Here is a 27,899-nt window from a genome sequence, read left to right on the forward strand (position 1 = left end):
GTCAAGGTGCCATTGTCTACCCTGTAGAGGTCTGACCCACCACCAAAACGATCATGCTGAACGATGTTACATGCAGCATAACATTCTCCATGGCTACTCCAGACTCTTTCACGTCTGTCACATGTGCTCAGGGTGAACCTGTTCTCATCTGTGAAAAGCACAGGGCGCCAGTGGTGGACCTGCCAGTTCTAATATTCTATGGCAAATGGCAATCGAGCGCCTTAGCGCTGGACAGTGAGCACAGGGACTGCTAGAGGCCTCCATCATGCCACCCTCATGAAGTCTGTTTCTGATTGTTTGGTCAGAGACATTCACACCAGTGGCCTGCCAGAGGTCATTCTGTAGGGCTCTGGCAGTGCTCCTTGCCCAAAGGATCAGGTATCAGTCCTGCTGATAGGTTAAGGACCTTCAACAGCCCTGTCCAGCTCTCCTAGAGTAACTGCCTGTCTCCTGGAATCTCCTCCATGCCCTTGAGACTGTGCTGGGAGACACAGCAAACCTTCTGGCAATGGCATGTATTGATGTGCCATCCTAGAGAAGTTGGACTACCTGTGCACCTCCATAGGGTCCAGGTATCACCTCATGCTACCAGTAGTGATACTGACCATAGCCAAATGCAAAACTAGTGAAAAAAAACAATAAGAAGGGAAAAATATCAGTGGCCTCCACCTGTTAAACCATTCTTGTTTTGGGGGTTGTCTCATTGTTGCCCCTCTTGTGTATCTGTTGTTAATTTCATTAACACCAAAGCAGCTGAAACTGATTAAAAACCCCCTCTGCTACTTAACTGACCAGATCAATAGCCCAGAAGTTTCATTGACTTGATGCTATACTCGGATTAAAGCCGAGTCAGGGAAGTGAATCTAAAAAATAAAGAGAAACAACACAGCAACAGTAGCACTGTTTTGATGCTGGGTGCCACCAGTTTGCAAAACTAAACCAAAAACTTACATACACAATGGTCTGAGCTTGTGTGAGAATGTGAGTGGCTTCATGCCAAGTTTAGTTTTTATACATCACGATGTGAGCATGGAAATGGCGTACATAACATTTTGTGCATACACACCATTAATACACAAGGCCCCTGATGAATGTGCAGGCCATTTGACTCACTGTCACGTTCAAGACACCAGTTTGAGATGATCTGAGCTTTGTGACAAGACGCGTTATCCTGTTTGAAGTAGCGATCAGAAGATGGGTACACTGCGGTCATAAAGGGATGGGCATGGTCAGCAGCAATACTCAGGTAGGTTGTGGCGTTTAAACAATGCTCAATTGGTACTAAGTGGACCAAAGTGTGCCAAGAAGATATCCCCCACACCATCACCACCCTGAACTGTTGATATAAGGCAGGATGGATCCATGCTTTCATGTTGTTGACACCAAATTCTGACCCTAACATCAGACAGTTGCAGCAGAAATCAAGACTCATTAGACCAAGCCTTGTTTTTCCAATCTTCTATGGTCCAAGTTTGGTGAGCCTGTGCGAATTGTAGCCTCAGTTACCTGTTCTTAGCTGACAGGAGTGGCATCCACTGTTGTAGCCCACCTGTGTTAAGGTTTGAGGAGATGTGTGTTCAGAGATGCTCTTCTGCACACCTCAGTTGTAACGAGTGGTTATTTGACTTACTGTTGCCTTTCTATCAGCTCAAACAGGTCAGGCCATTCTCCTCTGACCTCTGGCATCAACAAGGCTTTTTGGCACAGAGATTGGCCACTCACTGGATATAATCCCTTTTTCAGAACATTTGGCATTTTTTTTTATTTTACAAGTTCAGTAAGAATGTTTGTAATTTCTTGAAGTTACATGCACACAGGCTACATCAATTCCCATTTCCTTTTAGGTCTACAGCACCTCATCAGTCAACACACATCAAATGGCATTCTGGGCACTGCATGATGGCACATTGATGCTGTTCTCTCTAGTATTTGCTGGGACTTGCTCCCACTTTTATTTGTGACTCCTGAAAATGGACAAGCAAAAGGAATGTATTTGCAGTTCTCACTTTCCATGTTCTGCCCTGGTTTATAATAGAAAAATGACTCCAACTTAGCTGCATTTATATGGTGATTAGATCATGAATATTCAAAACATGTTTTTTAAGCCATACACTGCCATCGGTGGGAGGTACTTGGGAGACACAAGGTTTGTGCACATGGATATACTTTTAAGTTAAGATAATGAGATTTATACAGTTTTTATTATATTGAGATTTAAATGCATACATATGATTTTATATAATTGGATTTTTGTTTTGGTTTATAAATGTTAGTAAAAGTTAAAAAATATAAGCAAGGAGGACTTGGTAAAAGTATACCAATGAATTAGTGCAATCTTAATCTTTATTAAAAGTGCTATCTGCTTTTTTTTTTAAAAAGCAGCCAAAATTAGCTAACAATATACAGTACAATAAGCATAGCTTGGGTTCCGCCATGTCTCTCTTCAGTTGTGGCTTGTTGCCTTTAGTCTTCTCTTCAACAAATGATACATGCTCAGGTCAGGTGATGGATTTGGACAATCAAGAACATTCCACTTTTTGGCCCCGAACCAGGGCCTGGTTGCTTCGGGGATTTGCTCTGCTGCAGCATAAAACATCATCCAATGACTTTTGTTGTAGTGGGCTAAATAGAAGTAGATGGTTATGTAAACCTCAGAACTCACCCTTCTGCTTTTGGCCACATTCACCTCATCAGTAAATACAAAGGAACAGGAACCAGTTTGAAGGGTAGCCATCAAGCCCAAGCCATAACCTCCACCATGTTTTACAGCATTGCTGGTACTCTTAAGATCAGGAGCAGTCTCTTACTTTCTCTACACCTATGTCTTTCCATCACTCAGGTGAATATTTGTATTTTATAAGACATTATTCCAAAGCTGGAGTTTTTCTGATGCACTTTTTAGCAAACCCTGCCATTTCTGTTCTTAAAGCCTACCAGTTGTTTGCACCTTGTTATGAACCCTCTCAATTTATACTTGTGTGATCTTCTCTTTATGGTCATCTTGGACACAGCTACACAACCATCCTACAGAGTGTTTTTGACCGGGCCAACAAATGAAGGGTTCTTTTCTTTCATTATCCATTGCAGTAGCCATTCTTAGTCTATCAGGTTATTTGTTATGTTCGCTCTTTATAATACGATACTAAACAGTTGATTTTGGCAAACTTAAGTTTTTGCAAAGTTTCAGATTTATTTTTCTCCATCTCGAGACATGTTGAATGATAACAGCAACATATTTTAAATGAAAATGCCACACTTGTGGGCCTTTTATCAGGTTAATTGTGCACAACTTGTGATGTATTCACACGCTCGTCTTTTTCTCCCAACACAGAGACACTTATTTGCTTTGTGTTTGAAGATGAAAAAGCGGTGTCAGCTTTTACTCCTGCTTTAGGATGAAATGGAAGAATAGACTTTATAGGGATATTAGTTCTGTGTTTGGACTGAGGTATAGTTACATTTTTAGATTCTACTTCAATAACCATTTCATGTTTTAGCTTATGACATTTAAATGGGGGTTGAAAAAAAAAGATTGGTCTAATTTCAAATGTTATTACATCTTCATTTTTTACATGATCTGGGAAATGTTATCTAGACTTAAGTATAGGACTATGTCTCACTTTTGGTGGCATATGGTAACTAAGTAGGTAAGCAGTATGGCTAGTAGTTTTATTTAATTGAAGCTCTTCACCCTAACACATTTTATTCAGCATAACAAATGCAACAGTTTATAGTAATGCTTTCATTATTTTCACTTACATAGAATGGTAAAAGCTTTTAAACATGGCTAATAAAATATTGTCTCTAATCAATAACTAGAAAATGATATTTCATAAAAAAAAAAATGTAAATTCGTTGACAATTTTATTGTGCATCTGAAATCAAGCAAGTGCTGTACTGAATACAAGAATATGACACATTCTACATTGTCATCAGCAAAACTAAAGGATGTTCACATCGTACATAGAGCAAGGACGTTGAGCTTATAAACGACACTGACTGTGACGTTGTAAGTGCTGCTTCATTTCTGTTTTGCTATTTAGTCACACACTTCCTATGAACTCCAGTGCGGTGTCCCTCTCTTCCACCAACTCTTTTGCTGTAGCATCCAGTTTTTCACGGGAAAAGTCATTGATAGGCAGGCCTTCAACAATTTTCCATTCCTTATTCTGTGAAAATTGAATTGGAAGTATCAGCACTGTTAAACATATCAAAGATCTTCAGCACAAATGTAAGCAAATCTGACCAGTGGCAAAGCCTTCTCTTATGAGGAACGCTAAAGTCTATTCCAGTGAGAAGAAATACTAAAGTTAATGCAAATATGGAGAAAACTCTAGTGCATTACCCCACATTTACCAGGGATTTCTAAACCCACTGTAGTGAGAAGTCAAGCAAAATGACCCCTTTTTTGGCTAAACTAAACAGATTACAACATGCAAGTTTGAGGCAACTCAGGCCCCTTAAGGCAAGGCCTCAAAAGCTTGCATATTGTAATCTTTTTAGTTAGCCAATAAAAGGTGTCAATTGGCTTGACTTCTCACTACATTCATAATGGCTAACGCAACACCACCCTAGTACTATAAACCTACTGTAAAAAGGGTTCAATCTTCCTGCGGACAGTTCACAGTGGAATCTGGAGTAAGTCACTTATCCAATGGCACAGTAACAGTAGTATTTAATAAAAATTTTACTATGAACTACTTTAAAAAGGCATTATTGTTTTGTTGACTAAACACAAACACCTATACTAATTATTGCCATTATTAAACAAAATACCTTGATAACAGCAGGAAATGAGTAGATTAGGCCCTCAGGAACATCATAAGAGTTTCCATCAGAAATAACTCCCATTGAGATAAACTCTCCCTAAAAAAAAAAAAAAAAAAAAGATAAGAAAAATCTGTAATATGAATATGTAAAGAAATGATGTTACAAAAAAAACCTAACTTAAGTTTAAGACTTGAAAATAAAAATGTCTACATTTCACAAATTTTCAACTCTGTTACCCTGTTAAACAGGGAAATCTCCAAAATTGGCTTAGGCGTAACTATATTCTTTATGAAAGAACTGTAAATCATGAACAAAATAAATGAATGTTGATCAATGGCTCTGGATTTGGATGTCAGCACAGACCCCAAAATATAAGCTGTATCTGTCAATTCTGACAAAGGATAAACCAACAATTTATTGCTTAAAGCATAACATTTGTCAATTAATGCATCACCCTCAGAATAGTTACACAAAATAATTGAGGTGAAAAAATCCACATACTATGTAGCAAAATAATTCAACATAAATAAAAAACCACCAAAATACCCAGCTCTTTAGCTTGAATGCAAATTGTTGTGTGACACAATCTAAACAACTCATTACATATGAAAATCTACTGCTCCTGTTAGTGCAAAATCTAAAAAGCTGCGCTTCTGCATTAGTACTAAGGACACTGGAGCTTGGTTGGTCTGGACATTACCAGGGGCAACAGTGAACCTGGAAGTAAATAATCCTAGGACTTCCTGAGAGGGCACCTATAAATCTGTGCACACCTGGTATGTCAAAGACTTAGTCTCCTGGGGGATACTGTGGGCAGAGAAAGGACAAAGTAAGAATTCTCCCCGACATTAATGGTAGATGGATAAATTGCCCCATCCATTAAAAAAGGGAAAAGTTGCATAGATAGACAATTTATTTTGCCTTTTGTGTTAAGGAATGAACACTTTTTTGCTTGCATCATCCCTCCTCCTAGAACGCAGGTAATCAAGAGGCAGGCTTATCAAAAAACTGTAAAAGCCATGTATGTTCTAACTAGCCGAGGTGACTGGTCAAATGGTTTGGGGGCTAGGCAACTATGAAAACAGTAAACAGACATTCCGAGCAATTTTGACTGAAGTAACAGAGCCATATAATGAACTGATCAGGTTCAGGATATTAAAAACTATCAAAATTACCTCAGGAGTACCAAACCAGATGTCTCGCATGTGGTCACAGATTGCTTTGGCAGCAGACATTGCACTAGACAGTTTTCGTGCTTTGATTACAGCAGCCCCTCGCTGTTGAACAGTCTGTGGAATAGGAAAATGAATGAGAATACTTAGACTTTCAAGCAAATTAAAATCTATAAACTAGATTACAAAACACTGAAATATCTAAAAAAAAAAAAAAAAAAGTTAAAAGCACAAAAATAAACTGGTACGTCAAGTAATTATACTGCAGTGTTATGGTAAAGCTCTTGGTATGGAGTTTCCTGCAACAAACCAATCCTGACTACTTCACTGTGATATTCTGCTCAACTGGAAGGATCCAAACCCACTAACTATGAAGTTGGAAAATGTCCTATGCTACTTAAAATAAATAAATACAGTGGTACAATGATCAGCTTTGCTGCCTCAAGGAACCAGTTTTCCATGATCAAATTCCACACCCAAGTTCTTGTATGGAGCTTGTATAATCCTCCCATGTCCAAATATATAACTGCCAATACCAAATACTTTAATCAATGAGTAAGAAAATATATATTTTTGACATATGGTGAAAACCTTTTTTTTTTTTTTAAATAATTTTTTTTTGTAGATAAGTACAATATACAATATAGAAGATAAACAATCCGAGTGTGTAATTATGTGAAGCAGTTTAATTTTCTTTAATGCCATATGTATAATGGGTAAATACTGTATTTTCTCTACATATTTTATTAAATGTATTTGAAGAAAATTTTATGTTAGTATTTTTATGGTCACTGAATAATAAGTAAAATATCTAGTTATGCAGGATGTTAAAGTTTTTTTTTTATGAGATAAAGGAGGAAAAAACCCAAATCAGTATCAACTGGCTATCCTATAAGATATTGATGATTGAAAGAAAAAGGAAAAAAAAAAAAACACACCCTGATCGGAGCATCTCTAAGTACAAGCTTTTAAACACAAATTTCAACATTCATTTATTGCTAGAGAACAATTCTAATGACAGAGACTGTTGATAAACTAGTATTTCTTGCAAAGACCATTGTATTTATTATTTTTTAACTAGTATCACAGAGTAAAGATTTTCTCTTTTAAACTTCATATAAATGCACTCTATCTATCATATACACCTCTTTATATACAATATATTTACATTAAAGCTTGCATAAATATCCATATGGGTGTCGGTGCGTGACCTCAAAAGTTTAGAAAACAATAGAACAACCACATATACATACAAGTCAAACACAATGTAGGCAAAAACACTCACAGTGATGAACTCTGCTTTGAGCCAGGCATCATCCTTAACAGCCTCATAGGCACCCAATTCTTTGCCTTGAACTTTTACTTTTGCATGGCATACATCAGGATACTGAGTAGAGGAATGGTTGCCCCAGATGATAACATTCTTCACATCATCAGACGGGACACCAACTCTAATTGCAACCTGTATTTGAAAGGGGGGAAAAAACCATGTAAACAAGTCATCACAAAATCTCCCAGATATTCATGGTTTTATTTGTGTACAGTACATTCTTTCTCCAACCTAATGGTTCTTGAACTGTTAGCTGCTAGAATTAATGTTGGACCACCTCAAATATCTGCAAGTGGAAATCCTCCATGTACATCACATTTGGACTTGCTTGGATGGAGCACTGGTTTAACACCCACATAGGTTGTTTTTTTTTTTGTGTAGCGATGCCTTCTCTCCTTCATTAATAACTTCATCTTCTTGGGATTGTTGGATGGTTTGCCATGGGGTGGGATTTTTATATGCATTGATGTTTTTATGGTCATGTTTAAAATTTTTTTTTTCCCCAATTTGTACTTTATTTAAATGAAATTTGGTAATGAAAATCGTTTCTGAAATCAACAGCATTAGATCAAATGCAAGTCATTATGAGAATAATGGGGTGCAAGACATCCGATTCTGGCAACAGAATGTCAAAGTATCCCTTTCAATAGTATAGAAAAAACACACATAATAAAATCTACTCAGTGTAAACTTTACAATCAAAGATGAATATCTAGGCTTTAACTTTGAAGCCAAAAAGGTTGAAATTTTCCTGGATCTATGTATGGACAAGGATGGAGGAGGGGAAAAAAAAAAAAAAGAATAATTCAATTGCTGCTACTAGATTAAATGGACATGCAGTCTGAATAAATACCAGGTTGTTAAAATGAAATTTGGGATTTCATAATGTATACTCTGTTCAATAACATGACAAATAACGCTTTAGTTAAACTGCAAGTTTAGAGAATAAAGACAAGCTCTTATATATAAACATGTTAACAGGTTTCAATATGAATCATGCAAAGGTCTATAAAGATTTGCATTACAGTAAATTCATTTTGCAGTGCAATGAAGGAAATCATCCTCCCTAGAACTATGTTGGGTACAAATTGGCAAGTAGATAGGGGACATATTTGCTGGGAAAAATGCACGTTTTCAACACAGTTTAGCTTTCTCAGTTCCATATAGTTTAGATTGTATTCTTAGTCCTACTGAATGCATTCAAACATAATGTTAGCTCTTTATCACAGTGCATAAACATCAGTTCAGTGAAATGCAGTAACATAAATCTTGCAAGTTTTAACACATTTTAACTCAAAAAATATAAAGAGGTATTAAACACGGCAAGACCAGTCATATTTTTATGGATCTCTCATATTCTAAAACTGCCTTTGAGCTTATAGGAGCTATGGAAGCTAAAACTGACCAATGCATATTCTAAATAATTTTTTTAAACATATATCAACATATATCAACTATAGAAGTACATGCAGATGGTGAGCAATCAGGGTGAATCACAGACTAAAAAGGCAAGTTCTGCTCTGAACATCTAAGGGAAGACTAAGGCTTTTTAGTCTTAAGATGACTATATATGGACCGAATACAAGTCTGCAAAATTCTCAGGGGCACCCATAGAACTGATCTTGCAAAATTATGCAAAGGTACTAGTGGAAATTAAAGGGAAATGCATTAAGGATTTTATCTATGAATCTGTTCTTCATGAACTTGAAGGATGGTCTTTCAACATTTACAAAACTTGAACGCTCACATAATATTTCATTTTGATCCCTGGGCCAGACTTTTGAAACTCAGGGGAATTCCCCTTCAATTTAACAAGGGGGTTTTCAGACTCATGGATGTTGGCAAGGTTGGTATGTGAAAAATCCAGTTTAAAAAGCACATTAATATCAACATTTCAGGGTTTTTTTTTTTTTTTTAATATCAATGTATTCTTTCTTTTATTTATAGTAGTTTATAAAAATGAGTACATAAAGTTCAAATCCTGTCTGTTTTATTTCTGGCATTTAAACTTTAAATCAACAATTGTTTTGCTTTGCATGTAGAGTTTACCACTCATATTTAGCCAAAAAGCCAGACTTGTCATGGAAAAATCGCATTAGTAGAGTAATACAAAACAATCTACAGTAAAATAAAATACACTAAAAGAAAAAAATGTCTTTTTCTCCATCCATATTATACTGATTTTCCCTGTTGGAATATAATTTTCTATAGCTTTAAGACAGTTGAGCAACCATAAGGCAGAGATGTTTAAGATATTTAGTTGAAATATAGTTAACGTGTTTGTAGCTTAGGTAGCACAGTATTACATAATGATTAGCACTGCAACTTTACAGATCCAGGGCGATTGTCTGCATGGAGTTTGCATGTTTTCCATGCATCTCTGCACTGTTCACTCAGGTGCTTCAGTTATCCTCCTACATTCTCAAAGCCTTGTAAGTTCAGTTAAATGGTCCCAGTGAAAAAATGGCACTCCCATCCATGCCTTTGTCCTGCATTATGTCCTGTGCTGCCAGGACAGGCTCTTGCTCCTCTGAATTGGAGATAGAGGGTTTGAAAATGACTAGGACAATTAGTTTGCCAGTGAGCATAAAAAAAAAAAAAACCTGACATTACAATGTACTGTTGTGAAAATGAATGACAAAAAATAAAAGGTGAATTATGTTATCATAAGGAAAAGCATCCTTCATAGATTTTGTCTGTCTGCTGAAATGACCTTCTTTACAGATTTAGGTGGCTGTCTTAATCAGGGTTATACAATATCTACTGCAGAATTTCTTGAAAGGTATCCTTGAGCATTCTCTCTCATTTGTTTGTGTCACTTAATTTACTTTTGAAATTCAGGTTTAAAGGCAGTCAGCACACCATTAACTTTTTAAAGAGATGACAATAATGTGTTTCAATTTAGCCACAAATCTGAAATAAAAAGGACTGAAAATGAATATAAATGCACTGAACCATTCAAGTGAATTTCTAGCATTTTTGTTTTACGTTTAGCACAATGATATACTTTAGCCTGTTTTTAACCTTCAATTTATTTACAAAGTTTAGTCAAGTTTTTTCTAAAGCTTAATTTAAAAACAAAATGGGATCACATGCAACATTTGACTGCTACTGCTTAGCTGTGTAGCTCTACAGAAGAGTGGAATTTCTCCGCTCCTTGCTTCAGTCAAGACAACTGCAACAGGTAAGAGAACACCCTGTGCACTTGAACTTCAAAATGTTAAATATATCAATTCATAAGTAATACGTTAGGGACAGTTATAAAATACTAATTTTAAGGCACTGAAAACTCTTGCAACAAGTATCATCCACAGTATTTGGAGTTCTGGCTTTAACACGATAACTTAAGTATGATTGACTGTCATGGCCACAGTGTCATCTATACAGACAGCCATGCAATAAGATCAGTTGATTTCTTAAAGGTTTCTTAAAAACCTGTTCCAGTAATTGGTCTGTTATGTCCTCAGACATGTCAGATATCAATCTACACACAGTGTTGTCTGACAAATGGATAGTGTTAATTTTATGGGCTGCTTCCTCACCATGCAATTCACGAACTAGGTCTTTGGTCACCGGTAATATCACATCTTCTCCAACTGTGTGAGCTTTCTTTGCATGGGCAATGTGATACAATGCTAAAAAAGAAGCCTTCATTGCCTTCTCTGAAACGGTTGCTTGCTGTGCTACTTTCCTTTGGGAAAAAGTCAATATCTTCATCAGCTGGATGCTTTTGATCTGGATGCCTTTTCAATTTAGACAGCTTTAGACATTTGTTTAAAAGAAGTTCCGGACAAAGAACACACTTGGGGTAAACAAGTCCGTCTTTTTTCTTAGCCAGCACAAATCCAAACTATCTATGAAGCTTCAGATTTTGCTTTAGAACTGGGGTCCTCACAGTTCTGGAGGGCCACAATGACTGCAGGTTTTTGCTCCAACCCATTGACTTAGAATATAATGCTTCCCAATAATTCAATTTCATGGCTTGTTAATGCTTTAACTCTGCCATGTCAGGCCATTCTTATATCCTAGATTTTTTTTTCCTTTATAAGGATATCTTCCAAATGATTTGAAGTCTAAAATGGATGAGCAATCCTCAATCCTTCACTTTTTTCTCTTCGCTTTCCTTCCAAGTACTTAATTAAACCAAATAGTGCATGATAAATACACACAGGTGGAAATGGTAACAAGCTAAATGGAGAAATGCTGGGGTCTCTTGTCATTTGCATGTTATTGCTAATTAAGAGCAATTAAAAACCAAGAATAGAGCTGTTTAAGACTAAATCAATAAGGGTTCAAAATCTTAACAAGTGAGACAACTAAAGTGAAGCAGAGGTGTTACTTGAGCAATAAGTGCTTCTTATTAAACAACTGGGTTAGAGCAAAAACCTGCAGCCACTGTGGCCCTCCAGGGCTGTGATTGAGGACCCCTGCTTTAGAATATAACTCATTTGATGAATGCAAAGCAGAAATACAAGATGAGTTTTCTTCACAATGTTTCTTTCCTCCCCTTGTTGAAGAAAGCTCCATCACTACATATGTTTTAGCATTCAACGCACTATATATAGCTTGCTGTGAATTGTTTAACACCACAATTCAATGTTTGTATGTCTATGGCAGCCTTTGAATAGCATTTGAAAAATGTGTTTATTAATTGGCAAGCATATTAAAATACAAGGTGAACTAGAAAAATGCATTATTCTTCACAACTTTTTAAATAAATTACATTCCCCTCCCGCACCCAGTTTTGCCTCAAACCCCCTGACACATTCCTACAGACCCAAGGTTGGGAACCACTGCCTAAATAGACTTAGTAACACAGAAGTATTCCATGGAATTAATGGGCATCTAGACTTAGGTATAGGCATCTTACTTGAGATCTTGCTCTGTTGTGGTCCAGTCGAGTCAGACAAGAGAAATTCTCTTTTGGGATGGATGGAGCAGACTTGCAAGCAATCAAGCAATTTGTGTTTGCTGGATTCCCTACTACAAGGACCTGAAAAGAAGCAAAATATTTTCACCTTAAAGAATTTAATTCAGATTACCGGATAAAAATCTCATATGAAAACAATACCCTAGTTAGACCACTTGCTCTAAAGTATTTGACGCATCTTTACAGGATGATGTTAGGTAACTAGCTTCCCAATATATTACTCCATAAGTTCAGTTCTCTTACCCATATACTAAATGTACACCAGGCATTGCTTGATGGCCAAGCACTAAATCTGAAGTCAGCAGCTACCTAAATGATCTAAGGCTACCATAATTTGGCTAACTGTGGAGTAACCTACATTATAATAAAGAGCCTGGGAAAAAATGATTTTGTATTTGAATCACAAGGATTGTAATGAAGCACAAAAAATTACAGAGAGGTGTTCAAAGACATGTAAAACATTTTTACTAATATGTTAAAATTGAAGGAACTATGCAAAACAAAAAGTACTTAATAAAAGATCTCAAATCCACCTAGTGTACAATATTACATATTGTATAAGGAAAAAAAAAAAAGGCTAAAACATTGTAAAATGCAAATATTGCTATAAAAGCAATTTCTCTGCATAAACCAAAAAAGTCCTAAAAAAAGGAAACAAACGTTTAAACACTGAACAAGGATAAGTAAACCCATTACACATGGCACAATACCATATGATCTTTGCTGTAGAAGAAATAGCCATAACACATGACTGTCAAGATTATTGAATAAGTGAACTGTTATTGTTACATTTCATCCAGTTACTGCCTTTCATCAATGCACCTTATGAAAATCTTGCAACTCAAACATCTAAAATAAAATCTCTTGAAATTTAAAAGCTTTAAATAGAGAAAATGTACTCTCTTGAATAAAGACTACCTTCTGTCCTCCATAATGATTAAACATTTTATATCTGTCTTCACTTTCTCGACATTCCAATTGTCAGTTTTATTTCATTTAGTTGCCTAAATATAGTACATTTGAAGATGCCTTGTACTGAAGCAATTTTGTATCAGTGCTCCCTTAAATAAGCACAGCAAGGTAACTCGGAATCCAAACAATTACTGGTATATCTACCATAACCTCACACTGAAAGGTGAGTAACCAGCATGCATACATACTGATGGGTGACATTTTTAAGTTTTTCTGGTAGGGAGAGGCATAATGGGATGGATCATAATTACCAATCATTTTTATCAATAGTCACCTTGACAGTCTTCTTAGCATATTTGTCCAATGCAGCACCCTGAGACTTGAAAATCTTCACATTTGCTTTCAGTAAATCCTTCCTCTCCATACCTTCCTTTCTTGGCATAGAGCCAACTAGTACAGCTACATCAATGTCCTTGAAAGCAACCTCCTCTTTATCAGTTGGGATAACCTCTGTAGATGAAGAGTTACATAAAATGAAACAATAGATTTCTTTTTAAATCCTCAAAACATGTTCAAATGATGAAACACACTGCAAAAATTACACCATAAAAACTTCATTTTGAGAGCAATGAAAATTCCAGACTGTTGATAGTATTCAGATTTTATGAAAGTCTGCCTCTTCCACCCATTCATTATCTAAACCCACTTAATTCATTACTGGCAGGCAGCATTTACACAGTGTTATAAACTGCAGTGGAAAACACTCCAGCAAATATGGTCCTAACACAAAAAATGTCAGATCGCCTCATAATAATGATGTTTAAACTTCAAAAGCACTCCCACACGATTCCTTTGTGTCTATATTGAGGACATGATATCTACTGTGTGTGGGCCCATTTTCCTGTTTAACCACTTTGCAGCAGAATGACCCATTTCCTCTAGCTTTCATAACTCGTTTCCTTCAGCAAGACACAGGAGGGCGAGACCTTTTAGAAGTCAATATGGACCACCATGTGAAGAACCTTTTCTAGAAGTATAGTCAGTTCAGAGGAAAGCAGTGCTACAATTTAGATGTTGAAGTCCCAAATGGGCCACATTATGTTAAGCCTGTGTCACATTATTGGGCTTTTCCAGCAATTATCAGTTGCAGAATTCATTAACATAAGTTTAGAGTTTGAGGTAGTTGTGCTACACTCGTGTCCAGCAATTGTCTAGTCAGACATACCCAAGGACTCAGTCCAACTAGTCAGCGAATAGCCCTGACAATTTCTAACAAGTTTGACCTTGTCTTAAGACATACAGGCAGGCTCGGTGTGTGCATGAGAACTGAAATCTTGCAAGTTTATAAACTCCGGTTTTTAGAACACTATTTTTTCGGGTTGGGGGGGGAAATGGGGTTGAGGTCCACCACCTTTGTTACATATTAAAGTTCAAGCCCTGCATTGTATTTATGAATGCCAATACTAGTTAACTTCAATGCCAGATGGGTGACTGATAGATATACCAGGATTTTAAAGCTGATGTTTCTTTAGATATTTTATATTGTATGTCAGAAAAAGGAACAAAATTATTCACTTCATTAATGAAGGAACTAAAATTAAAAGCCACTGAATGGGATTTCTGTTTTTGCTGTGGTATGGAAAGATATTGGGTGTCGTAATATTTCACTGGTATTTATACTGAATACAAAAATTATGGTATTGCAACTAGAGCTCGGTACCAGCAGTGATGTCCTGATCAGATTTCGATTCACAATGCCCCGATTCAATATCGATTTCATCTTTACTTGAATTAGTGTGCACAGAGATAGTTGAAGTGGTGGCTTTTTTCAGAAATTACTTTACCATGTACAGAGAACATTAATACAATGTGACAAATTTCAGCAACACTTTATTTGAAGTCCTCATTTTCAACAATGGTGTAGGGTCTCTTATCTTTAGAGATAAAAACTGCTATAGATTAGGTTATTTTTTTGGGCATGGGCAGTACTTGGATGTTTGGAGCTACCTACTGTCTCCAGTGTAGATTGATTAGGATCTACTCGTTTGGATGTCGACTTAGATTACGTTCATACGACATCATCATCAGCGACATCACAGATCTAGTATTGAGCTGATGGAAGAACAGAGTTCCTTTCAGGTGCTCCCACCTCACTTGTACTGACTGAACCAGTTTTATCAGGTCTTGCAGGAGACATAATGTGAAAATAAACGACTCAAAATGTGATTAAATTACTTTGGACAACCAAGTGATGTACATAATATGTAACCAGGCAACTACATCTTTCGGCTGCTCCCGTTAGGGGTCGCCACAGCAGATCATCATCTTCCAGATCTTTCTGTCCTCTGCATCTTGTTCTGTTACACCCATCACCTGCATGTCCTCTCTCACCACATCCATAAACCTTCGCTTCCCTGGCAGCTCTATCCTTAACATTCTTCTCCCAATATACCCAGCATCTCTCCTCTGCACATGACCACACCAACGAAATATCGCTTCTCTGAGTTTGTCTCCCAACTGTCCAACTTGAGCTGACCCTCTAATGTACTCATTTCTAATCCTATCCATCCTTGTCATACCCAGTGCAAATCTTAGCATCTTTAACTCTGCCACCTCCAGCTCTGTCTCCTGCTTTCTGGTCAGTGCCACTGTCTTCAACCCATATAACATAGCTGGTCTCACTATCGTCCTGTAGACCTTCTCTTTCACTCTAGCCGATACCCGTTTGTCACAAATTACTCCTGACACTCTTCTCCACCCATTCCACCCTGCATGCATTCTCTTTTTGAAAATTCACTGGCAACTGTTCATCAATTATCAAAATAATAGAACCATATGGAGATCTCGTTCTGTGCACTGCCACAACCAGTGTCATCCAAACACTTTTAAAGTAAATATTAATTTTCTGAACTCATTTACGTGATTAAAGGATCACTTGCAATGCAGGAACCAAACCTGCATGTGACACCAATCAGTTGATAAGCATGTACATACCTATATTCACTCATACTAAAATAACCTAGCAAACCAAAGTGAAGAAATTACACTGGCAAAATCTACACAGACAGTAGTAATAGCACAGCAGCAATAACCAGTGCACTACCACCTTTTTAAAAATATTTTAAAATTTCCAAAATGGCAAAAAAAAAAAAATATACAGCCAGTTCCACACAAATATTTGTTTAATCCCAAACTAAATTTCACCAATGCCAACAAACAATGCTGAAATTTCACCTGTTTCCAATCATGACCAATTGCACCACAGCTCTTTCAAACGCCTCTTTGTAGTTACTGATAACTGTCTTTAAGAGATGTCAACATTTTTTTCTAACATGAATGCACTGTTCTCAGTAGCTTGAGTTCAAAAAGCAGCAAACACCAAAATGCACGCTCACTACAATAGTTAACAGCTATAATAATCATTAATGGAAATGGAGATAAAACAAAATTGCACAGTACATAAAGATCTATAATGAGAGCAATATTTATTACAAATGTTCAACAGGTCAGTGATACAGAAAGATTACAACAGGGCATTAATTTCTTCATTCAGGGCCAGGTCCAAAGTCTTCATGCTAAAAGAGAACACTGAGAAATGTGAAGTATACACTTCACTTGCCCCTTCACATTTTATTTAAAGGAATAATACAGCTAAAACTTCACTGTTTTATTCAATAAAATAAATAAGTTCTTTGGCAAAAGGAATCCACAGTTTTCAGTCTGTTTAAATTTGTTTGATATTTTATAAAATGAACCTTGAGCCAGATGGATATGCATAACTTATTTTTGAATCCCACTCACACAAAGTATTTTTTTTCTGCTTGAACCCACTCTAGCACAGAAGCAACTTCTGGCTTGGCCACAGCAGTACAATTACTTTCTACACTGGGCAGAATAGCATTAAGTTGGGTCAAACAGAACTCCTGCAGGAATGCATAGTTCCAAGCTTCAGCCAATTAAGTGTTATACAAATTTAATAAATACTTAGGAGACTAAAGTATTGTTAAATACACAGACAAAATATACACTTGTGAATTGTGGTTGTTATTTACGACAGCTTACTATATACTGTATTTTGATAAGAGTTGTTGAGGAGTATGACTCAAACCAGAGATACCTAAATTTTAGCTATTGTGCACAGGATTTGGAATTAGCCCTGATATCTCGATTCGATTACCAATTTCATCTTTAATTAGCATGCACGGATATATTTGAAGTGCTGACTTTTTTTTTTTTTTTTTTTAAGAGATTACTTGAATGCACAGAGAAAATTGTCACAAAGCCCATCAGCACTTTATCAGCAGGGTGTCTACATAGTGACCCTGTATCATATGCATAAGCATGAAATTACATTTAAGAATCAACTGTTGATTAGCATTGAACAGCCAGCACCAGTATTCGCAAAACGCAGAATATATCTTTAAAAAAATAAATAAATAAATTATGGGGGGCTCCTTGTTTAAATGAAATGCAATGGCATCTACTTTATAAAACAACTATACCATCTTGAAAATATTAAAAATAATGAAATATTCCTTCTTAAATAATAAATGTTATTCAGTAAACTATTAACCAAATCTATTCCTCCATTGGACATTTAAACTACTCTTGCATTAGTTGAAATTAAAGATGCTGCAGGAAACCTCATCTCTTTCTAGAATTTTACTAATTAAGCACCACATGGCTGTAGTGGGAAGTGATGCTTCCTCACAATGCAGGTAATGTGCCTCATTCCGAAAAAGTAACTGCTCATTCAACACAAAGTCAAACCAGCAGTACCCAATGAGGAGTGGGATCAGTTCAATCCATTGCACTCTTAACTAGTAATCTGCCAGCCCCAAAGCAATGCATAGAAGCATGTTACAAAAATACTGTATAAAACAAATTGAATAACTCCATCAAATGATCAACAAGTAAATGAATTCACAAAGAAATCTGTTAGTTTTTTGCCTTGGTTGCCATAGAACATTTAAATCATTAATCTTGCCTTCAGTAAAACAAGAAAACCCATCGTTAGCCATAGACATTTCACCATTGTACTAGAACAGATACAGCTATAAAAAGTAATAAAATAAAAGTAATTTGGTATCTTGAATGTTGCTGTCAGGTTCTAAGTTCTAAGGGTCTCATTTATAAACATTTGTGTAGACTTGAGTGTGAAAGTACATGGATGCCACAAAACAGGAAACTGCATCAGGTCAGGTTGGGGAGCATGCACTGGTACAGCATATTGCCACACGAACACACTACAAAACAGCTCGGGATCCTTGGCAACCCCCAGGCAGACACACGGTCCACTCCCATCTTCGGAAATGACCCTTCTGCTGCAGCCAAATTCTACGTAGGTGTCCCGTTGTCCTGGTCCAGCTGTTCAGGTACTCAACAATGAGGATCCTGTTACCCAGATCACCCTCAGGGAATCACACCACATAGCTTTAGTGCCATAACTGGCACTCCCTCACAATGTATGTAATGGACCTCATTCGGGACACTGTGAGCAACCGCTCATTCGACACAAAGTTAAACCAGCAGTACTCAAGGATTCTCCGAAGAGACACAGTACCAAAGGAGTCCAGTCTGTGTCTAAGGTCACTAGATAGCATATAGCAAGACAAGCACCACCAGGACTCTAAACACTTGGACCATTGTCCTTTTGCATTGATATCGGAAGTGCCACACACCCCTTTCCAGAGACCTCATGACCATCCCCATGAGTCAAATTAAACGTAAGCTTGGAGGTAAACTGCGCCTCCAGTGAAGACTATTTAGGCTCTACTTGTTTGGATGTCAACTGGAATAACGTTTCTGGGTGACGTCCCAATAAGTGATTTCTCACATTTGTTGTTACTATAATACTTCTGAGTTGCACAGCTTATATATGGCTTTATTTTTATCCAGTTGTTCTTTACCAATGCACTGTTTGAATCTGTAGTAAGTTAACACATTTAAGAATCTAAGGTTTAGATTCAGCCGAGGACGACACGTAATTTTGCGTTAGTAAAGTGCTTTTCCGTAGAAAGCTTTAACAAGTGCATTAGCGAAATTAAAAAAAAACAAACAACAAAGTTAAGCTAAAATCTGTATATAGTAGCCTTTTCAAGGGAGAAAATGCACTTTTCAGTTACCTCACTCGAACCTAGATACAGTACATCTGGATTTAGCAGAGAATGCCCCATTATTCTCAATGGCTATTATGTTAGCACATCGTGTTTAAAACAATAGCAATAATAAACAAATGAACAAACTACTGTAGACCTCATCCAATTTCTTAAACAGCTGCCCTTGCCCACAGACCTTATAACTGCAAAAATCTGCCAAGATCTCATGCCAGTATGAGTCTGTAAAAGTCAAGCTGTAAATAAGAGGAAACTAATCCACAAGGTTCTCAAAACAAAATTTGTCAAGCAATGTAAACCCAAATATATGTGATGAAAAGAAATTTCAGGTTTTGTGTGTTGATTCCAATCTGCAGAATTGCTGTAACCCGCAACTATATTTAAATTACACTCTAAAATCAGTAATATTTAGTTAAAACGACTGGAACCAAAAACTTGGCTTAGAAAAACTCAGACTTTTTTTTTGTTACATTGTATGAACTACAAACTAGCAGAAGATCTCTTCTTATAAGTACTTAAAACACATGCACTTGTCTCTATTATAAAAAAAAAAAAATCCTGGAGAGAAACACTAGGGTGACGAGATGTGTTCTTCACGTGAAGATCACGGAAGATGTTTAAAAGACCCACGAAACTAAAGAGACTGGCCACAGAGCGTCTTGCGGGGACCTTAAATATGAGACTTTGTGCCATGAGATTGACCCAGGACCGTCTCGCGATGCAAGAATCTCATGTTATGTCAAGACATGCCCTACTTACAACCAATATCAAATAAGAAAATGGGCAGCAACTCACTCAGTCATGTTTTGGCTTTGAGCACACACAGATCAAGGGTTCTCAGCGCATATAAAAAGTGTATAAGGACAATACGTTATAAATGAAAAGTAGACGACTAAGCAAAGAAGAAAGCAGCACAGAGAAAAGAGACTCAAAAGCATTGGAGAGACAAAAAAGAAAAATCTATGTGCAAATTCAGAAAATAAGAAAAGTAATCATCCCGGAACAAGTGGAATTGGGGAAAAAAAGCACATCCAATCCAGACGGTAGCGCTATACACATGTAGAGCAGATTAGAGATTATTTAAGCAGTGGAATTCGAAAGGCTCAAAAAAAAAACACAACCTTTGTGCGATACAGAGAAAGTTAAAGAATATGAAAGTAGGAAAATTAGAAAGTATAAAAGAAAGATCGCAGTGGTGCAAAGAAACGGAAATTATTACTTGACAAAGGGAAAATAAATCAACATGGACCAGCTGTCATGGGGGGGGAAAAAAAGCAGGATAAAGCGAGGTCAGAAATAAAGGACAGAGTAGAGAACAAAATAAAACGTCATAAAGAGGTTAAAAAACAAGGGGGGGCCAAACACATGTAGAGCAGGTTAGAGATAATGAAAACTAGAATTCAAAAGACTCAAACGTAGGCGCGAAACACATGCAGTGCAAGAGAGTATGAAAGCATAAAAAAAAAAAAAAAAACGTGTCAAAACAAAGTAAACAACGCATTAGTGCGAAGGAAGAGAAATTACTCAAGAGAAATAACAAAAAGGCAAATAGAGATCGAATATATCGACATAGGTGATATATCAGAAGTATGTAAATATTGTAAGGCTTTGAAGTTTAAGTCAAGAGAATTTAAAAAATGTAGTTTACCTCACATGCATTTATTGGTTACTTTGCAAAAAAAAATTTATTAACTGCTGATGATTAAGATCGTTTTGTCTGTGCCGAAATTCCAAACAGAGAAACCTATCCTCAACTATGGTACAAAGTCATTAAACACGTCTCACTGACCTCATTGAAAAGATTCAGCACATTGGGACTTGAAAGATTCCAAATATTGTTTTTACAGAGGTTCTGAAATAAAAGTGTAACTAGTGAAATAGCAAAAATTCAAAGAAAAAAAAAAATCTTAAAAGTGTGTATCTGGAAAAACAACAAAACAGGGGTTGGCGAGCGAAGCCACCTAGCTTTAAATTAAAAAAAAAAAAGCATACATGTTACAGAAACTGCTAAAGCATCTAAAGGTTCATTATGCTTGAAATCTACATACACATTAAACTATTAAAAGTATAGGTTAATTTATATTGATTAAGGGAGTTATTTTGTTTCCAATTCAACCTCCCCCCTCCCAGTGTAAGTAAAATTTATTTACTGGTAAACACAATAAATAGTTATCTGGCAGAAAAAGGGATCTGTTTAAAGACTCAATAAATAAAATAAATGGAACATTCTTTAGTACCTCGGAGAAGCGGTAGAGCACAGTCTTGCAATTCCATCACCACACCTTCCAGTACTGACAGCATTGGAGTGATATCAAGCAGAACAAGTACCAGAGCCTAAACAAAAAGGCACAAAATTAAAAACACAAATTCACACCTTGATAACATACCTATCAACAGCTAACAATTTTTGTTTACTTGTGGCTAGACACTTTCAGTTGGAAATAGAAGTATAATTAAAATGTCCATGACAACATTCATCATAGTGACAGAAAAATGTATATCCACAAAAAAGAGTCAACCCACAGTGGTTAATCAGGTTTTACTCTCCTATTACCCCTTTCTACAAAGGGATTTACAGAATATATGGAAAATAACTACAAAAGACTATAGTCCATAACAAGAAAAACAGTTTATATGCTTAGGACTATTTTAGTATTAGTAGTGATCTCATAGTATGTTAATTATGACCACCTGTGTCTCAAATAACTCTTAAAATGGTAGAATAAGTCATTATTCTTCATTCCATTTCCTGTGTGTGTTTTGCTTTTTGACACAGGGTTACAGGGAGCTGGAAAATGTCCAGGCAATATATGGTACAAAGCTGAAACATACTTTGCACAAAAAATAAGCCAATTACCAGAGGCACATACTGAAACTGTCTTATAATGGGCTAATTTACAATTTCCCTTTAATCTTACCTACTGTATATTATTGGTAACACTAAGTACTGCAAAAATGCATCTACTACTCATTTACTTGTATGCATAAAGGCTTCTTTTTGTCTTCATCTATATATATCTATCTACATCTATATCTATAATTCACTAAGGGCAAGCAAGACAGAGCCCCGCCCAACAACTATAACCCTCCTACCGCCTCATCGGATACGCACGACAACTGTAATCTTCCTCCCTAGTCCAGCGTCGCTCTCGAGGCACGCAACAACTCACCAAACACAGCCTCAGTCGCTTCAGTCTGTGCAAAAGTCCACATGCACCTCTAAGCCATGTTGACTTTACACCGCACACAAGACAGAGAGCCACGATCGCTAACTCACAGAGCCCCGCCTGCCAATTCTAACTAAGGGCAAGCAAGACAGAGTGCACACGACTGTGAATGCGGCATCTATCTATATACAGTATGTCTATGTTTTCCGTAGCCTGCTACAGGAAGGTACTCTCTCGACCATTGGCATTGGTTCCGCTCCTTGCTATTTTCGTTATACTGCGACGATGGTTTCCTAAGCCTGTGTTATACTGAATTCCTTTCTCACCGTTTTCCGTTCCTATTCTTACACTGCCATATGCTACGGCAGGCTTCGGTTAGTAACATAAAACATCAGTAGATAGGTTTTCTCTGTGTAGTATGGCATATTGACATGATGGTAAAATTAAGATACAAGACTCACATTGTCTTATACTGAATATGTAATATCAAGAGAAAAAATGCCCCAGTTAAGTCATCTCAGACCACTCCAAAGTGAAGTTTTATTAGTAGGTCACAATGCAGAGGTGGTTGAACAGTATATTGATGCTTTGTAAGTGTTATGAACACCCAAAGAATTGTATGTTAAGATTTTGTTACAAAATAGTAAATGAGTAATAGATGCATTTTTGTAGAAGCTAAATTAAAAACTGTTACTTTATTATTCATATGGTAATATACACCTATTAAGCTAGAAGTTGATACTGACTTATCAGTTTAGCATGGACAGCAAGCCAGCCATGAGCTTCCTTTTGAAAATGTGTGTGTGCTACATGTAGAACCTCCAGCCTGCCCTGCACATTTGTCTTTTTTTCTCTCTCTATTATACATACAGTGCATCTGGAAAGTATTCACAGCGCATCACTTTTTCCATATTTTGTTATGTTACAGCCTTATTCCAAAATGGATTAAATTCATTTTTTCCTCAGAATTCTACACACATTACCCCATAATTACAACATGAAAAAGTGTACCTGAGGTTTTTGCAAATTTAATAAAAATAAAAAAAAAAAAAAAAAATGAGAAAGCACACGTACATAAGTATTCACAGCCTGTGCCATGAAGCTCATAGTTGAGCTCAGGTGCATCCCGTTTCCCCTGATTATCCTTGAGATGTTTTTGCAGCTTAATTGGAGTCCACCTGTGGTAAATTCAGTTTATTGGACATGATTTGGAAAGGCACACACCTGTCTATATAAGGTCCCACAGTTGACAGTTCATGTCACAGCACAAACCAGGCATGAAGTCAAAGGAATTGTCTGTAGACCTCAGAGACAGGATTGTCTCGAGGCACAAATCTGGGGAAGGTTACAGAAAAATTTCTGCTGCTTTGAAGGTCCCAATGAGCACAGTGGCCTCCATCATCCGTAAGTGGAAGAAGTTCGAAACCACCAGGACTCTTCCTAGAACTGGCTGGCCATCTAAACTGAGCAATCGGGGGAGAAGGGCCTTAGTCAGGAAAGTGACCATGAACCGAATGGTCACTCTGTCAGAGCTCCAGAGGTCCTCTGTGGAGCAAGAACCACCTTCCAGAAGGACAACCATCTCTGCAGCAATCCACCAATCAGGCCTGTATGGTAGAGTGGCCAGACGGAAGTCACTACTTAGTAAAAGGCACATGGCAGCCCGCCTGGAATTTGCCAAAAGGCACCTGAAGGACTCTCAGACCATGAGAAACAAAATTCTCTGGTCTGATGAGACAAAGATTGAACTCTTAGGTGTAAATGCCAGGCATCACGTTTGGAGGAAACAAGGCACCGCTCATCACCAGGCCAATACCATCCCTACAGTGAAGCATGGTGGTGGCAGCATCATGCTGTGTTTTTCAGCGGCAGGAACTGGGAGACTAGTCAGGATAAAGGGAAAGATGACTGCAGCAATGTACAGACATATCCTGGTTGAAAACCTGCTCCAGAGTGCTCTTGACCGCAGACTGGGGCGACGGTTCATCTTTCAGCAGGACAACGACCCTAAGCACACAGCCAAGATATCAAAGGAGTGGCTTCAGGAAAACTCTGTGAATGTCCTTGAGTGGCCCAGCCAGAGCCCAGACTTGAATCCGATTGAACATCTCTAGAGACATCTTAAAATGGCTGTGTACCGACGCTTCTTATCCATTCTGATGGAGCTTGAGAGGAATGGGTGAAACTGGCCAAGGATAGGTGTGCCAAGCTTGTGGCATCATATTCAAAAAGACTTGAGGCTGTAATTGCTGCCAAAAGTGCATCAACAAAGTATTGAGCAAAGGCTGTGAATACTTATGTACATGTGATTTCTCAGTTTTTTATTTTTAATAAATTTGCAAAAAACCTCAAGTAAACTTTTTTCACGTTGTCATTATGGGGTGTTGTGTGTAGAATTCTGAGGAAAAAAATTAATTGAATCCATTTTGGAATAAGGCTGTAACATAAAATGTGGAAAAAGTGATGCGCTATGAATACTTTCCGGATGCACTGTACATATAATAAATACATACACACACGTACTGTATAAATAGTGTATATTACACACACACACAGTATCTCCATATCTTTCTCACACAACAAGATATGCACGAACATCTACCATATGGGAAGTTGTACTATACAAACAAGGCATGATGTGAAAACTCTACACATTCATTACTGGTGCAGGATTCACAGTTATGGAGCTTGATCTGTGAGGCAGCAGCACAACCCAATGTGCCAACATGTAACCCAAGAAACAAAATGCAATATCATATACTGAAGATAACAGAAGCAAACACTACACCCAGGATTTTCTGGAGATAAAACACACTCTTAAATAACTTTGTCCAATTACATGGAAACTTATTCAAAATTTACAGTTTTGTGGTATTTTTTTTTCTAATTGCAAGTGTCTCTGTCTCTTGCACAAAGCCCTGAATGAGATACAAATGTCCATAACGTTTCTAAATGATGTTTAACGTATTTTAAATGACTGAGCCACAAAGTTAATGTTTATAGGCAAAATGCTATGAACATTCACTGTCCCCACACCATATGGCATGTTCGTAGCACGATTTGTAAAGGACATTTTAATTTTCATTGTGTCTTGTATGATATTACAGTTCCAAGAATATGACTAGTTTTACCTTAAAAGATGCATTAAAGTACAGTCTTAAAACAGACAGTACAAGAAATGCACACTTCATCAGGCAAGAACACCACAAAGGGATTTCATACCTGGTCTTTTCCAAAGACATCTCCTTTGGCAATGCTGTAAAGTAGAGAGTAGGCAATTTGCCCTGCAGCTCCAGTCACCAGAACTTTAAGGGGTTCGGCCTGCAAAATAAAACAAGATACACAGTAAGTGATGGCATTCACAGTGTTAGTTCTGCTTAGATTCACAAAAGCCTCTTCTTTCGGCTGCTCCAGTTAGGGATTGCCACAGTGGATCATCTTCTTCCATATCTTTCTGTCCTCTGCATCTTGTTCTGTCACACCCATCACCTGCATGTCCTCTCTCACCACATCCATAAACCTTCTCTTAGGCCTTCCTCTTTTTCTCTTACCTGGCTACTCTATCCTTAGCATCCTTCTCCCAATATACTCAGCATCTCTCCTCTGCACATGTCCAAACCAACGCAATCTCGCCTCTCTGACTAACCAGAGAAATTCGCAAGCATGGCTGCAAGGTTTATACTGCAATACTTCACAAAACGATTTGTATCAAATACAGTATAGTTATATCTTTTACACAAGTGTAAATTTAGTTCTAATTGTAAAAACTATATTATATTAAACTTGTACGTTGGATAACTACTCATAATACTTAAAAGAAAAAACTTACGGAACACAGGCACTTTAAAATTTAGTATCTTTAGGAGTTAGGCTTTAATGAACAAATAAAGATATAAATAGTTAATTTTGTAGGAGGTTTAGTATTTTTTCTCATTTTAAATACAATACAGTCCTCGTAGCAACTCCATGGAACCATGCTAGAAAAAGCACAGAAAATGCAACATTTACCTCATTAAATTAAAACTCAAGAAAAAAAAAATGGCCTTGGGCATTTTATTAAATGCAGTAATGGGGGTGGGCTCATCTTGCTCCGCAAGTTCACGAAATCAAGTCCGTTATAAAAGGTCTTATACAACTTATGTGTGAGCAACGGGTTATGTCACACGTGAAAACAGACACACACATCAGGAGACATTAAAAGAACGGTTACTAAACTTGTCATTCAGAAAGGTCATTGATGTCAACATAAACGGCCTCATAAAGCACAAATAAAATGCACATTATGGTTTTTTTTTCAAAACCTATTAAGAAACAAAAGCTTAAAACTAATTAACAATATATATGACGGCATATAAAAGACAGTACATTCTAATGCATTTTAATAAATATTAAATCATACAGGAAGAACTTTGAACAGAGTAATACGAATTAATTTAACATAAGGAAACGTTATAGACATTTATTAAAATAGAAGGTGGAAAAAAAATATAGCACCATCGTTCAATCTTCAGTCCGCTCTCTCCTGAACACTCTTTACGTCCGGTGGAGGGTCACCTCTACTTGAAACACAATTACTGGTCACGGGATACAACGTATTTCCCATCAGGCGCCCAAAGCATGAAGTATGCTGGGAAATGTAGTTGATTTTGTTACATTTTCGAGACTCAACTAGTCCTTCAGAACTACATTGACCAGAATACACACCTTCTCTCTTTCTCTACCGGCTTTCAGCCCACAAAAATGATCTTAAATTGCTTGATTGCATTTAAGTGAAGATAAATACATATTAAATTTCTATCCATTGTGAAGTATAATGTGCTAGATTGTTATTTTACACACATATGTCAACTGTATATTTAGAAGTTAAGCAGCAGGAAAAGCTGCAGAGGAGGAAGGGGCAAATGCAGCTTTAATTGCTGCGCTATTCCTATTGGATCTCACAGATCCTGCAATACACAATTCGTATCCAGGATCACGAAGACAAGAAGACGGAGCACCTTTCTTACTGATGACTCAGGAGAAAATTGTCTCATGTGTCAACATGAATATGGCATCCTCGCTAGTAATTTGTTATTCACACCCAAACAGGTTTCAGAGAATGGGTACTGAATAGAACAGAGGAGGGGTTTGCAAGTACCTGCAAGCACAGCTCTTGTTGCAGTAGAGAAGGTCATCTTTGAATTAATAACTGCATGGATAAAAATGAAATTTTATTAGAATAAAATTGGAGATGCATGTAAACAAGTGTTATGCAGTTTGACTTGTTAAAATACTGTATATAGATGTTTTAAAAGACATTTTTTTTAAATACTTCAACTGAATGAATGCCATTCATAGTAGAAATTCCCCATGAGGTGGCCTGGTCTATCCAAGTTGATGTGTAGTCACCATGAAATTCACTGAGAAGAGTGAATGTAAGTGTGCCACGTTACAAAACAAGAAAACAGTAAGAATCCATTAGGAAAAAAAAGTTAATATGAATTCCATTCTAAAATGCAAATG

At 37.0% G+C, this 27,899-nt stretch overlaps 2 protein-coding genes across 2 annotated transcripts in view; one reads left to right on the plus strand and one right to left on the minus strand.

Annotated features, from left to right (window-relative positions):
• Positions 1-27,899, plus strand: part of LOC120516726 (WD repeat containing planar cell polarity effector) — a 456,415-nt gene that overhangs the window by 12,883 nt on the left and 415,633 nt on the right. The window lies entirely within an intron of this gene.
• mdh1ab (malate dehydrogenase 1Ab, NAD (soluble)) lies at positions 3,846-26,999 on the minus strand. The gene is made up of 9 exons (XM_039738615.1): positions 26,892-26,999; positions 25,620-25,718; positions 21,468-21,564; positions 13,449-13,624; positions 12,143-12,265; positions 7,228-7,404; positions 5,946-6,059; positions 4,777-4,866; positions 3,846-4,169 (listed from the first exon to the last, which is right to left on the minus strand). The coding sequence occupies exons 1-9, from the start codon at positions 26,892-26,894 to the stop codon at positions 4,044-4,046; spliced, it is 1,005 nt and encodes a 334-aa protein (XP_039594549.1). The 5' UTR covers positions 26,895-26,999; the 3' UTR covers positions 3,846-4,043.

Source organism: Polypterus senegalus, chromosome 16, assembly GCF_016835505.1.
Source record: "Polypterus senegalus isolate Bchr_013 chromosome 16, ASM1683550v1, whole genome shotgun sequence".
NCBI lineage: Eukaryota > Metazoa > Chordata > Cladistia > Polypteriformes > Polypteridae > Polypterus > Polypterus senegalus.